The sequence below is a fragment of the Paroedura picta genome, chromosome 6 (genome assembly GCF_049243985.1).
Source record: "Paroedura picta isolate Pp20150507F chromosome 6, Ppicta_v3.0, whole genome shotgun sequence".
Taxonomy (NCBI): domain Eukaryota; kingdom Metazoa; phylum Chordata; class Lepidosauria; order Squamata; family Gekkonidae; genus Paroedura; species Paroedura picta.
The window spans coordinates 58,404,082-58,416,924 of NC_135374.1; the positions used below are offsets into that span (position 1 = coordinate 58,404,082).

A 12,843-nucleotide genomic window follows, 5' to 3' on the forward strand; every position below is an offset into this window, starting at 1 on the left:
GAATTTCCCCGATCCAGCAAACCTGTTACTTGGTCAAAAAAGGAAACTAGGTTGGTCTGGCAGGACCTGTTGGAGACAAATCCATGCTGACTTCCTTGGATCACCAAATTGTCCACCAGATGTTTGCAGATCGCTCCCTTTAATATCTGCTCCATTATCTTCCCCACAACAGAGGTCAGACTCACTGGTCTGTAGTTTCCCAGGTCATCCTTCCTCCCTTTTTTGAAGATCGGAATAACGTTTGCTCTCTTCCAGTCCTCCGGGACATCTCCAGTCCTTAAAGAGGTTCTGAAGATGATGGACAAGGGCTGTGCAAGTTCTCTGGAAAGTTCTTTGAGTACTCTCGGGTGCATTTCATCCGGACCAGGGGATTTGAACTCATCCAGTGCAGCTAAATGCCTCTCGACAACCTCTCTATCCATGTTAACCTGCCACCCAGACACTAACCTTTGGCTACGGCCATCTCTGGATGTGCCTAAACACTTTGACCTGTGGGAAAAAACAGATGTAAAATAGGCACTAAGCCTTTCTGCTTTCTCTGCATCTTCCGATAGAGTTTGTCCATCCACACCCAACAGTGGGCCTATTGCCTCCTTTACTTTGTTTGCTCCTCACATAACTGAAAAATCTTTTCTTGTTACAATGGGCTTCCCTGGCCAATCTTAGCTCACTCTCAGCTTTGGCCTTTCTGATGATTGATCTACAGTGCCTAGTAACCTGTAGGTACTCTTCTTTAGAGCTCTGTCCTTCCCTCCATTTCCTGAACATTTTCCTTTTCTTTCTTAGTTCCTCTTGAAGTTCTCTGTTCATCCAAATATGCTTCTTAGAGCTCCTGCAGTGTTTTCGTCTTTCTGGGATAGTCATTGATTGCGTATGCAATACTCTTGTTTGAGTAGCGCCCACCCTTCACATGCTCCCTTCCCTTCCAGCATCCTCGTCCATGGTATGACACTCATGTCTCTGAGTTTATTAAAGTTTGCCCTACGAAAATCCAACATCCGCGTCTGGCTACAAGCTTCCTTGCCTCCCAATCTCAAAAGGAATTCTATGAGGACATGGTCACTTCCCCCTAGGGTCCCCACCTCCTTCACCTCATCCACCAACTCTTGCCTGTTGGTCAGTATTAAATCCAGTATGGCTGAACCTCTTATGGGTTCATCTACCATTTGATAAATGAAATTGTCAGCCAGGCAGGTCAGAAGGATAATCCTAATGTAGACGGAACGAAAAGATGTGATGTATCTGTTTGAACTTGTTATAATATATGCCAGACTTTACCACTGAGAAATCCCTGAAGCATCCTTCAGGCTTCAAGAAACCCCACAAGTAGCAACATGGTGCAGAATATGGTTGGAAAATATAGTTGTGTACATGCCCGCCAAGTGCTACCCCCTTCCTATCCCCTACAGGCCTATCATTGGCCATTTTGGGAGGGGGTCAACATAAGTATACATGGGCGTATTATTAACAAATTAAAAATATATATAAAAATTAATTCATTCCCACCTATTTGGGAAACCCTGGTTGAGAAAGCCTGGTCTTTGCATTCATTTAATGCCAATCATTATATACAAGAGTATGTAAAATGTTTGTATGATCATACATCTAGCATGATGTAACCTCAGTATAGATACATGTGGTCAGATTGGCCAAGTCAAGATAGTTTAGCCCAGAAAATGGCACCTTAAGTAAAAAGAGGGTTTTTCCTCCTGATAGAAAATCCCACTCCCCACTCCATTAGCTTGCTTCTCCATCAGTAACTCTTGGTCTTGTATAATCCCTAGGCTCCCTAACAGTCTGCAAGAATCAGCTGTACCCAATAAAAGGTGGGAAACACGATGTCCAAGACCTTAGGCTTCCCAACCAGGATTGCCTCCATCTTTTGTTTCAATGTGCTTGCACTTAGCAGTTTAACACAGCAGTCAGGTCATGGCTCAAGGCCTCTATTGCAGTGGTCTCCAACACCTGGTCTGGGGACCGGTCCGTGGATCAGTCGGTACCGGGCCGCGGCTCGTCCTCCCTGGCTGCTGCTTCAGGGGCTACCCTGCCACTCTGCCGCCGGCTCACCTTTGGTGCTCTCCAGTGGCCACCATGGCTGGGGCTTCCCCTCAGCGTGGCACTGCGCAGCTGCTGCTGGCAGTGTCCCCAGTGGGCAGCGGGAAGACAGGAGTGCCGGCAGGAAAGCAAGTGGAGCAGGGGCTCAGGCCGCGGCAGCGATGTCCCTTGGCAAAAGACTACTCCCCGAGCCTCAGTAAAATTGTCAAGCGTTGACCGGTCCCCGGTGATACAAAAGGTTGGGGGACCACTGTTTTATTGCATCCCCAAGAGAAACAGAGCTGGGTGTCATCAGCATTTTGATGGCATCAAATTCCAAAACTACAAATGATTTCTCCTTAGGGATTTCCATAGAGATTGAATAGCATGAGGAAATAAGACTGTACCCTGTGGAACCCAAAAAGACAAGCCCCACATTGGTGATAACTGTTCTCCAACAGCAACCTTTTGAGTCCAGTCCATAAGGAATTATTTGAACCAGTCCAGCAGACGTTCCCTAATATACCAATTTTTACTTCCAGGTGCCTTAATAATTTGACATGATCTGTTGTATCAAAGGCAATAGACAAATCCAGTAGGAGCAACAAAGAGGCCATGGTCTTTCTCTGATTTCAGATGGAGATTATCAGATGAAGTCACCAGCATCATATGCATTCCATACCCTGGCCTGAAATGAGACTGAAAAGGGTCTATAACATTAGTTATCCAAGGCCTTGGGTTTGTCTGCCACTGCTCTCAGTGACCTTGCTCAGGAATGCAAAGGGCAATAATTAGATGCATCACTTTTCTGTAGGGATGTTTTAAAGTAGTGGACTTAAAGCCTATTTGAGTAGCCAGGGGAAAGCACCTTGTGTCAGTGATTTCTACCAGCAAAAAAAGTTGAAAAAGCATCACTGTTAATTTATTTTTATTTAATTTTTAATTTAGAAGCAGAAGAAGAGTTGGTTCTTCTATGCCGCTTTTCCCTACCCGAAGGAGGCTCAAAGCGGCTTACAGTCGCCTTCCCATTCCTCTCCCCACAACAGACACCCTGTGGGGTGGGTGAGGCTGAGAGAGTGCTGATATCACTGCCCGGTCAGAACAGTTTTATCAGTGCTGTGGCGAGCCCAAGGTCACCCAGCTGGCTGCATGTGGGGGAGTGCAGAATCGAACCTGGCATGCCAGATTAGAAGTCCGCACTCCTAACCACTACACCAAACTGGCAGTTTAGGGCAGTTCACAGCAAAGATTCACAAATTCACAAGTTCCATTATAATATGAAGTACAGTAGTCCAGAAATCAAACTCAGCAACTTGTATCAAATTATAAATGTTTATACTGTTAACCATATACCCATTTAATGTAAACTCTTGCTTGATGCATTGGCCAGACTGGGGATTACCTTGTGATGTATCTAGTGGGCCTTTATCTTGGGCCAGAGTTGTGGGTGTCTGGTAAATGTTATCAGGTCATTGGCCCCAACCAAAAGCTTGGTGGAAGAGCTCTGTTTTGCAGGCCCTGCGGAACTGTGCCAGCTCCTGCAGGGCCCTGATTTCCCCTGGGAACTCATTTCACCAAGTAGGGGCCAGGACATTCTCTGCCCTGATTGAGGCCAAACATGTTTGTTTGGGGTCAGGGCTGTTGCAGTTGAGCGCAGTGCAGATGGGGGGCATAGGCAGAGAGGCGGTCACGTATGCTGGGCCCAGACATTGTATGGCCTTGAAGGTAATTAGAAGAGTTGGTTTTTATATGCTACTTTTCTCTACTAGGAGTCTCAAAGCGGCTTACAGTTGTCTTCCATTTCCTCCCCTCACAACAGGCACCCTGTGAGGCTGAGAGAGCCTTGATTACTGCTCAGTCAGAACAGCTTTATCATGGCTGTGGCGAGCCCAAGATCTGAGGAGGAGTGGGAAATCAAACTGGACTCGCCAAATGAGAAGCCACTGTTCTTGAGCACTACACCAAGTTGGCTCTTGGTGCAGTAATTACCAAGACCTTAAACCTGATCTGTTTTAAGTTAAACCTAACTTAAGGGTATAGATTCTGTGGATAGGAGCTTTGTGGGTTAAAAGAGCAGCTTTGAACCTGGGAAGAATCCTATCAGTTGCAAAAATAGATTACAGTGAAACCTTTGAAACCTGTCTGAAGAAATTCTCCAGTCTAGTAGTCAGAAACAACAGCCTACATACCTGACAATTTAATTGGTTTGCACATAATAGTCTGTTTACTTGTAACTTCATTGAGTATATGCTGAATTCAAGCATCAAGTAGGGTTACATAAAATATATCAGTGAATACGACTGTAGTTCATGGGTAGAGCATCAGCTTTCCATGCAGAAAGTCCCACGTTTAATCCCTCATATCTCAAGTTAATTAGTATCTGAAGAAGTGTACACGTACCCAAAATCTTATACTCACAATTAAACGTTGCTGGTCATAAAAGTGCCCCTGGACTCAAACGTTGTTCACATGATACACTGCTAGTCATAGTAAACACTACTGACCTTGATAGACCAATGGCCTTACAAGAGACACTCTGATAATAACCTTTTAACTTAGCTGTGTGGCACTCAGAATATGCAGTAATCATCTGGATCTTGGTTGGTAATTGCAGATGTGGATCTCTTTGAGTCATGGTGTAAATAACGTGCTAATGGGATATCTGATATACTTCACCTGTTTACACAGAATCCAACCCCATTCCTTTGAAAAGGTCTTCCATGTACATTTATTTTTTAGCCTATGTGGCAGAGAAGCAAAATTGTAGTGAACGTTTAAAAGGATTTTGAATTTGAGATTTTGTTCCCAAGTTAGTCATATATTAAAACTCTTGAAATGTAGTAATATCACAGGAGAATAAAAAATGAATAAACAAAAGCAAGACCATCATGAAAGTCAAGCTAGTTTAAGAAAGCACTTCTGGATGTTTGCCAACATGAATAGTTTTTCAGTTACATCCTTCAGTTTAATAGGATTTTGTAACCTCTTGGCTTCATCCAATCTAGTATGTAGAAGTTTCAGTAACACAAAAAAACTACCAAATATACAAAAACAAATATCACCTCTTCAAGACAAAGACTTTACTTTGGAGGTGAGAAGAGATAGAGAAGATTCCATTTATATTTTAGACATGGCAGACAAAATGAAAACTCTGATCAACAATCTCCCACTTCTTCCTAAGAAAAGAATAATAAAATTATAATTGCATCAGTAGCTATAGATTTACTTGTTCAATGACCACTATTTTATACATATACACATTACAAAAGTGTAGCCCTAGAAGGTAGAAATCTGTGCTTCACAGCTGGACAACTTGTTTTTTTCTTGCTTGATTCTTCTGAACCATTTCCATAGCAACTTTAGCTTCATATAGTGGGATTGGCTCATCCAGATAAGGCCTAAAAGAGAACAATCAGAGTCTGGAATGTATGCTCAGATGAAAAAGAACATTTCAGGACAATTACAATAGACTTTACTTTTTACTAGTGCAAACTTCACTGCTTAAGGAAAATGAATGTTACAGTTTGACTAGGCTCCCTGGAACCACATAGAGAAACACAGCAAATAGAAAGCAGATGTATAGCAAAGTCGGCAAATCTTTGGATAGTTAAATATGGTGACTGGACCTGTGAACAGGCAAGACAAACTTTTCTACAAAGGTGAAAAGGGTTTGAAGTTTGCAGAAAATAGGAAATATAATAATAAAAGAACACCCTATATGCAACTTTGGAGAGTTTTTAAAAAACCCAAATATGATAAAAGGAGCACCTCTGTGGCTGTTGCTAGATAACCACAAGTCTCAAGGCTTGATTCTCTGAGTAAAAGGCAGGGTGGAGGGGGCAGGACATTTTCCAGGTCTATTTGGGTCTTTGAAGGAGGAGTCATTGGGGCCAGGCCTGACTTGGGTTGCCAGTTCCAGGTTGGGAAATTCCTGGAGATTTTGTGGTAAAGTCTGAGGAGGTCAGGGTTTGGGGAGGGGAGAGGCCTCAGCATGGTATAATGTCACTGAGTCTACCCTCCAAAGCTACCATTTTCTCCAGGGGGAGATCCCTGTTTGGAGTTCAGCTGTAATTCTGGGGAATCTTCAGGTGTCAGTTGAAGGCTGGCAACCAATACCACCTGACTTACATGACTCAACTAGGCCTAGCTGCTTGTCATTGTTCAACACAGAGCACCTTATAAAACCACTGTGATTTAGCAGCCACTGGGTCTTGCAAGATCTAGGTGTGCATGCTCATGGTGCTGTGGAAATTCACTGAGTGATTTTAAACCAGTCACATACTTTCCATCTAACCTATCTCACGGGATTGCTGTGTGAACACAAAGGAGGAGAGGAGAAGCTGCTTTGGACGCCTGGGTGGAGGAAGACCGTAGAGTTCCTAAGTAGAGGCTGCAGGGGGGAGGAGATAGAAAACCAAAGATAAAGATACATTAGCTGTTGGGTGGGGAGGAGATAGTGTAGTCAACTCCAGGTTGGGAAATTTCTGGAGATTTGAGGGGATAGAGTCTGGGGAGGATGGGTTTGGGGAGGGGAGGGATCTTAGAAGGTTATAATGCCAAAGGAGGCTGCTCCTCCAAAGCAGCCATTTCTTCCAGGGGAATCAGTGTTGCCAACTTCCAGGTGAATTATAACTGATCCAGATGAGACCTATTCTCCTGAAGAACATTGCTGTTTTGAATGGTGAACTCGATAGCATTATACACTACTGAGGTCTCTTTCCTCCCTAAGCCTCAGCCTCCTAAGAAGACAATAAAGAGCTGTTTTTAATATCCCACTTTTCACTACCCGAAGGAGTCAAAGTGGCTTTCAATTGCCTTCCCTTCCTTGGCCCACAACAGATACCCTGTGAGGTAGGTGGGGCTGAGAAAGCTCTTAGAGATCTGCTCTATAAAAAACAGCTCTTAGAGAACTGTGACTAGCCCAAGGTCATGCAGCTGGCTCCATGTAGAGGAATGGGGAATGAAATCTGGTTCTTCAAATTAACCACTACACCACGCTGGCTGCATCCCAAATCACCTGGAATTTCCAGTGGAAACCTGAAGTGAACTGATCTCTTTAGTTGAGAGATCCATTGTAATTTCTGAAGAACCATGCCACCACTGCTGCTGCGAGGAGGGGGATGGTAGGAAGCAGGTGGGAGGCTGGGAAAGTGATGGGAGGTAGAAAGAGACAGAAAGTATGCTGGAGCAGGGGCACAAAGTGACAGGCAAAGAGGAGAGAAAGTAAGAGGTGGTAGGAGGGAGAAAAATTGAGAAACTGAGAGAAGTAGGGGGATAAGGGGGAAGCAAAGGTCGGGGGATTGGGATAGCTACTCCCATGGGTTTCTGGCGGGTCCCTCCTTGTGCATTTGTAGTTTAAAAGATAATTATTTTATTGCATTTTAGAACAATAAAACTTTTCAACTTGAATCCATCTGCATTCTTGAAAACAATGGCAGTCATAATTCAGAGGGCAAGCATGCTACATGCTAACCATTAACAGAATATTAATTATTGGTAAGAACTACCATTAGAAACGTATTGATATTAGGATACAAGGCTCACACAAGCAGGCTTTGGGAAGCATATATTGTACTATCAAGCCCAATAAAAAAATGTCACTGCCTCAAATATACATTTCCTTTAACTCAGTTCAAGCAACCTATGGTAAGCAGTTTGTTTTCTACCTCCCACGACTCCCAACTATAGTACTGTAGGAAAGCCCTTCCTAACATTTAAAGGACTGTTGCTCACCACCTCAAAATTTCTCATCTTTATTTTGTTATAGGGCAGCTTGCCTAACACTGTTACTAAGTAGTGTGCCCCTCACTTCTCTCTAATACCACCAATATAGGAATTCCTCCCTCCCCAACTCATAATTAACTCCCAGGCTGGATAGACACAAGCAGCAAATTATTTGCTTCCAATTAGCCAGTCAATGGGCAGAATAAAAGCTCTGTTGTTATGGTTCCGTGGCAGCATTAGGCAGCATGTATGCACAAGTCTTCATTGAGGAGGGGTGTGTGCATACAGGAGCAAAAAGTCATTGTTCTGCATATCTTGGAGGCTTTCAGTATGCAGAAACATCTCTATTACTTGTTGGTGGCCCTGTTTGGCTGTGTCTGATCAGCAAGAGCTGCCAGTTTTACTGTTGAGGGAACAAGATGATTAAAGCAAGAATTTAAGAGAACTGCTGGGCCAATTAGGAACACAACACAGCTTGACATTCTAGCCATTGTGCTAGCCCTATTAAGCAGGTAGAAAATAATCCAGTGCTTAATTTTTCTGTGGAAAATTGTCTATTTCTAAAGATTCATTGTTTCATAAAAATAATACTGAATTAATATTATTGCCAATGCACTATTAGGCAAGCTTGGCAGTTTCAAAGTTGTAATTATTGTTATTCCAGGGATAATAGAAATACATACAAGAATCAAAATTTATGAATTCCTACAATCACTGTGCAGATAAAATACAAATCAAAACTACATTTCTTTTTTCTATGTCTCCTCTTACATGGTGGAAGGGATACTGTAATCACCAGTTTGATATGGACCTAGCAGATAATTCGAATGCTGAGATGCTTCAGTGTGAGACTGTACCACATTCATCCCAGTTCCTCCCCAACAACATTCAACAACAGAATAACCCATTAATAGTTTTGTCTCGTTTAAAGAACTCGAGGGCATTCAATTAATTATGATGTAGAAGCTATTTTAATCCAATCTTAACTTTCTCCCAAGGTCTTTTATCTGCATAGTGGGCAGAGGCCTTAAAGGCTTACAACAATTTTGGACTGGAGTTGGGGCACAATTAGGTCTGTGTGACTGACCTTTATTCATTTCCCAATTGATAGGCACTCAACTCTGAATGAGTATTATGACCAGTGTACAAATCATTGGGAGGAAGAGAAATGGGTGCTTTTGAGTTATGACAGCAGTTCAATCTCCCCCACTAGGATACTATAAACCAAGGATGAGTAACAAACAATCTATACTTAGGTTTTACTATTTGAAACTAGGCTCCCTACTTTGTTATCATATTAAAGGGAGGGGGGAAATATGTCCTGTATGTCAGCACCTCTCAGGTTGTCTAAGTCTTCCCTGATTGGCCAGGGCGTCAGTTCAAAGGCTTCCTGGTTCCCAGTTGCAAGACTTGTCTAAAAGTGACTATGCTCCAGAAGCTCTAACTTCTCTCAGCAGAGATTTGCCTCTTGATTTTCCCCCCTCCTCTGCTGACTCCAATCCTCTCCCTGCCTCGTTCAAAAGAAAAGAAGCTCCTGCTGCACCCCCCCCCCCGTCTGCGCTTCCCCAATAAAATGCAGAACCCTTTCTGTTTCAATTGGGAGGGGGATAGAGGAAGATCAGAATTCAAATTGATTTGAATCCAGCAGGATCCACAACGTAAAAAACAAGTAAGTGCAGAATCATCCCAGGTCAGGAATCAGGTGTATGGAGTTCAGCAGTACCAGCTCACTTATCAGACTGGGGCTGCTGTTAGCATCTCACTTGCTGGTGAACCACATGTGACTCCTGCACATATGATTCAAACTCTTGTTGCTATAAGCAGTGAAGCTTGAGCAGATCAAATACATCTCTATTTGTTTCTCCCCTTTGACTCAAATGTTCCCAACATTCTCTAGGCATAATTGAGAAATTCCTGAGTACACAGAAACATCTATAGGGCTTGTGAAGGGCCCAATTTTGCTGTTTTTTTTTACTGGCACAAGGTATCCCTTTTTACTATTGACTATAGAAATGATGATTAAGGCTGGAAGCTGAAGAGCAGCTTGAGTTCATCTAGGGGATTCACCATTTTAGTGTTTTTTAAGTGTACAGTTCTCTTGGACTCCCACAACTATTTTCATGGTTCTTTGGATCCTGGTCTGTAGCTGCAACTATGTATCTATCATATATGTGCACTGGAGAAATTTAGTGATGTGAAGCTACATGAAGAATAAGTGTCATTCATATTGTACCTTGTGGAGATCTATTTCAGGAATATGTCATACCTAAAAATACCACTTGATAACTTCTCCATTACATCTTCTAGAATGCGTATCTAATATGTTAGTCAAGGAAAACAATATATCCATGAGCAGGCCTTCAACTTCTTCTCTAGTGATAGTATAATAATTACAGTCCTTTAATAATCTGTTTTGGATATACATAAAAAACAGTGGTTTTATTTTTTAAAACAGCAGTGTTTAGTATTAAGTAGCAATCAAGTAACCCATAACTCATGACAATCTTACTCTTTTACCCACCATGCCCATCAATGTGACAGGCAGCATTTATTTTCTAATCTAGTAATCAATGGAGGCAAGGGAAGTGCTGCATTGGGGAGAGCTGAGAAAAACTCCTCTTCCCAGCACCAATTGTCAGGTGCAGGAGGAAAAGATAATCTATGCATCAATTTTGTTTCAGAAAAATTCAGTAGAACTAGTATCTATATCTAGTATAAGGATAAGGATGGGATGTCATAAATGTAGCAATTGTTAACATACTTCAAGATAGTGATTCTGACAGCCTGCTTGTAAATGAAACAATAACCCATGTTATCATTATGGGATTTCACTAAATTAGTTGAGGACTGGAAAGCAGAAAACACTCTGCTAGTTGTTTAAAAGGAGTCCAAAAGGGACCCAGGAAATTAATATCTATTCTGGGTAAATTAGTAGAAACTATTATTAAAGGCAGAATGACTAACCACATTGTGGAACAAAGCCTTTTTTTTCCAGTTCTGGGGTTCAGGCCATTTAAACCAAGCATCCAAGCAGGGTTGGCTCCCTATCAGTTCAGTTTAAATGGTTGCAGTCCATTTAAGCTGTCCCTTTCACTGCCCCCCTTCCAAGATGGGAGAAGCAAAATGGAAAGCTGAAATGAGAGGCAGCCATTTTAGGCTAATAGCAGATGGGTGCACCTGCTTTCCTGCGAGTCATTTCAGCAACTGATTTCATTCCCTTGCACTTAGAAGTGGGGAAAAGTGAAACAGACTACTGAAATGGCTGCTAGCTGTTTAAACTACTCATTTTGCTTCCTCTTGCTTAGAAGGGGGGAACAGATGGTTAAAACATGGCTGCTAGTAATTTAAACCTAACAACTGACAGGCACATTTCTATTTCGTTTTCTCTTGCTTGGGAAAAATATTCATCAATCAGATGATCATGCCCAGAAATCTTGGAAAGGATATAAAGATATTTTCCTTGTTTCAAATTTGACAGATTCCATACTTCTTCATTCAGAAAAGAGACTGTAGCACCTTTGAGAAAAAGGCAACGGATATCTGGAGGATCCAACTTAAAAAACAACAAATTAAAATTAGTTGATGTCATTATCCAAAATAATATAAGAACATGTGAATGATAGAAATTAGCTGCACTCAAAATACTTATCGTTGAATTCTGCAGCAACGGATTCGTGCTACAATAGTAATTTCAAATGAAGTGCCCTTTCTTGTTATACAAAACAGTTATTTGTTTAGTCCGCTAAGTTGTGCTAAATATTTTCCCAACTAGTTGTTACTAGGCATTTCCTCCAGATCATGACGGGACAGAGCCATATAAATGTGGCTACATATGTTTCTTGTCTTCCTTTTGCCTTGAAAGCTACCGGATTGATTTGCCCTTGTAGTGTCCCCTTTCCTAACTTCTTTAGGAAAAATTCTGTATAGAGTTTAAACAAAAATACTACTTGCTGTAGACTGGAAGCTTCTTTGTTCCATGGCAACAATTGGGGGTAAAGGAACTGGACCATGTCCTGGCCTGCGGGGTGCACAGTATCAATGTTACTTTACAGATGCTTCCTTTTACGCTGTACCTCACTATCAAGGTTGAATCCAAGTATCCATGCTCACAAGAATTGGGAACTTTCTTATATTCCCCTCCTCCACAGCAGCATCTTATGACTTTGGGAAAGTTCATTCCCACAGTTATAGGACTTGTGTAGATTAATGGCCATTCAGGTTGAGTGGATGTAGCAGAGAGAAGGTGAAGCTGCCCTTCCTAAGCTGATAAGAGAGGAAGGAGTGGACAATTTTACCTCTGCCTCACTGTAGCCCCCTGACAATTATGGCTATTAGTCCACAAGCAATCAGGTTTTCAAGGCTTGGGAGAGGCTGCTGGGGAAAATGGAAAGTGAAAAATTTCTGCAACCATTAATGACTTCCACTGAACCAACTGGCCAACAACTGTTTTCTGCATTCCTCCATCTTACACTTTGATTGCATCTCTTCCATGACATCCTCTTGTGACTTTCTTCTTCCCATGTGCAGAAGTACATCTATTATTGCTTCTCTTCTTTTCCTGATTTGTTCTTCCCTATTTATGTGAAAGTATCGCCTTCCCTACTTCATATTGCTGCTTCTCTTCTACTTTAAGACATACTTTTCAAGTAACACTTTTTGTGATCTCTTTCCCTCTACTGAATTCATGTTTTTCTGACTATCCCTGATATCTCCCTGTATTCCTTATCTTATCCATGTAATGCATAAAGTACTTGATACTATTAGTAGTAAGGCTGAGACCAACATATCACAATGACAGTACATAATATTAATTCTTACTTGAAGGTTTTCTTCCGTGGTAACCCAATGGCCTCCAGCACTGAGCAGTGTAATGATATCATGTTTGTGTGGTAGCAATTGTTGTGAAGTTGTTTCATTTTCCTTACTGTATAATCTCACTGGAAAAAAATCCTAAAAGAATAACTGTGGCATTTAAGAGTTTCACAACTTTTTAATATATTCAGGATTCACCTACAATTATTCTGTATACATATTTGCCACTGACTTTCATTTTTGCTCTGTGTTATTTCAACTGGAAATTATGCT

The 12,843-nt window shown here is 41.8% G+C and overlaps 1 protein-coding gene and 1 long non-coding RNA gene across 6 annotated transcripts in view; one reads left to right on the plus strand and one right to left on the minus strand.

Moving 5' to 3' along the window:
- The window catches only part of LOC143839913 (uncharacterized), a 34,465-nt gene that overhangs the window by 1,699 nt on the left and 19,923 nt on the right, over positions 1 to 12,843 (plus strand). The gene's annotated exons all lie outside the window — the stretch shown is intronic.
- The window catches only part of CRYZL1 (crystallin zeta like 1), a 36,383-nt gene continuing 28,278 nt past the window's right edge, over positions 4,739 to 12,843 (minus strand). For 4 of the 5 annotated variants that reach the window (XM_077342627.1, XM_077342625.1, XM_077342624.1 and 1 more), the window contains 4 exons: positions 12,577 to 12,695; positions 11,206 to 11,311; positions 10,025 to 10,070; positions 4,739 to 5,432 (listed from right to left, as the gene is read on the minus strand). In XM_077342627.1, coding sequence (XP_077198742.1) covers positions 5,333 to 5,432; positions 10,025 to 10,070; positions 11,206 to 11,311; positions 12,577 to 12,695 — 371 coding nt within the window. In that variant the 3' untranslated portion in view covers positions 4,739 to 5,332. Of the gene's footprint in view, positions 5,433 to 9,991; positions 10,071 to 11,205; positions 11,312 to 12,576; positions 12,696 to 12,843 lie in introns of all 5 variants that reach the window. The other variant, XM_077342628.1, reaches the window with a different exon arrangement.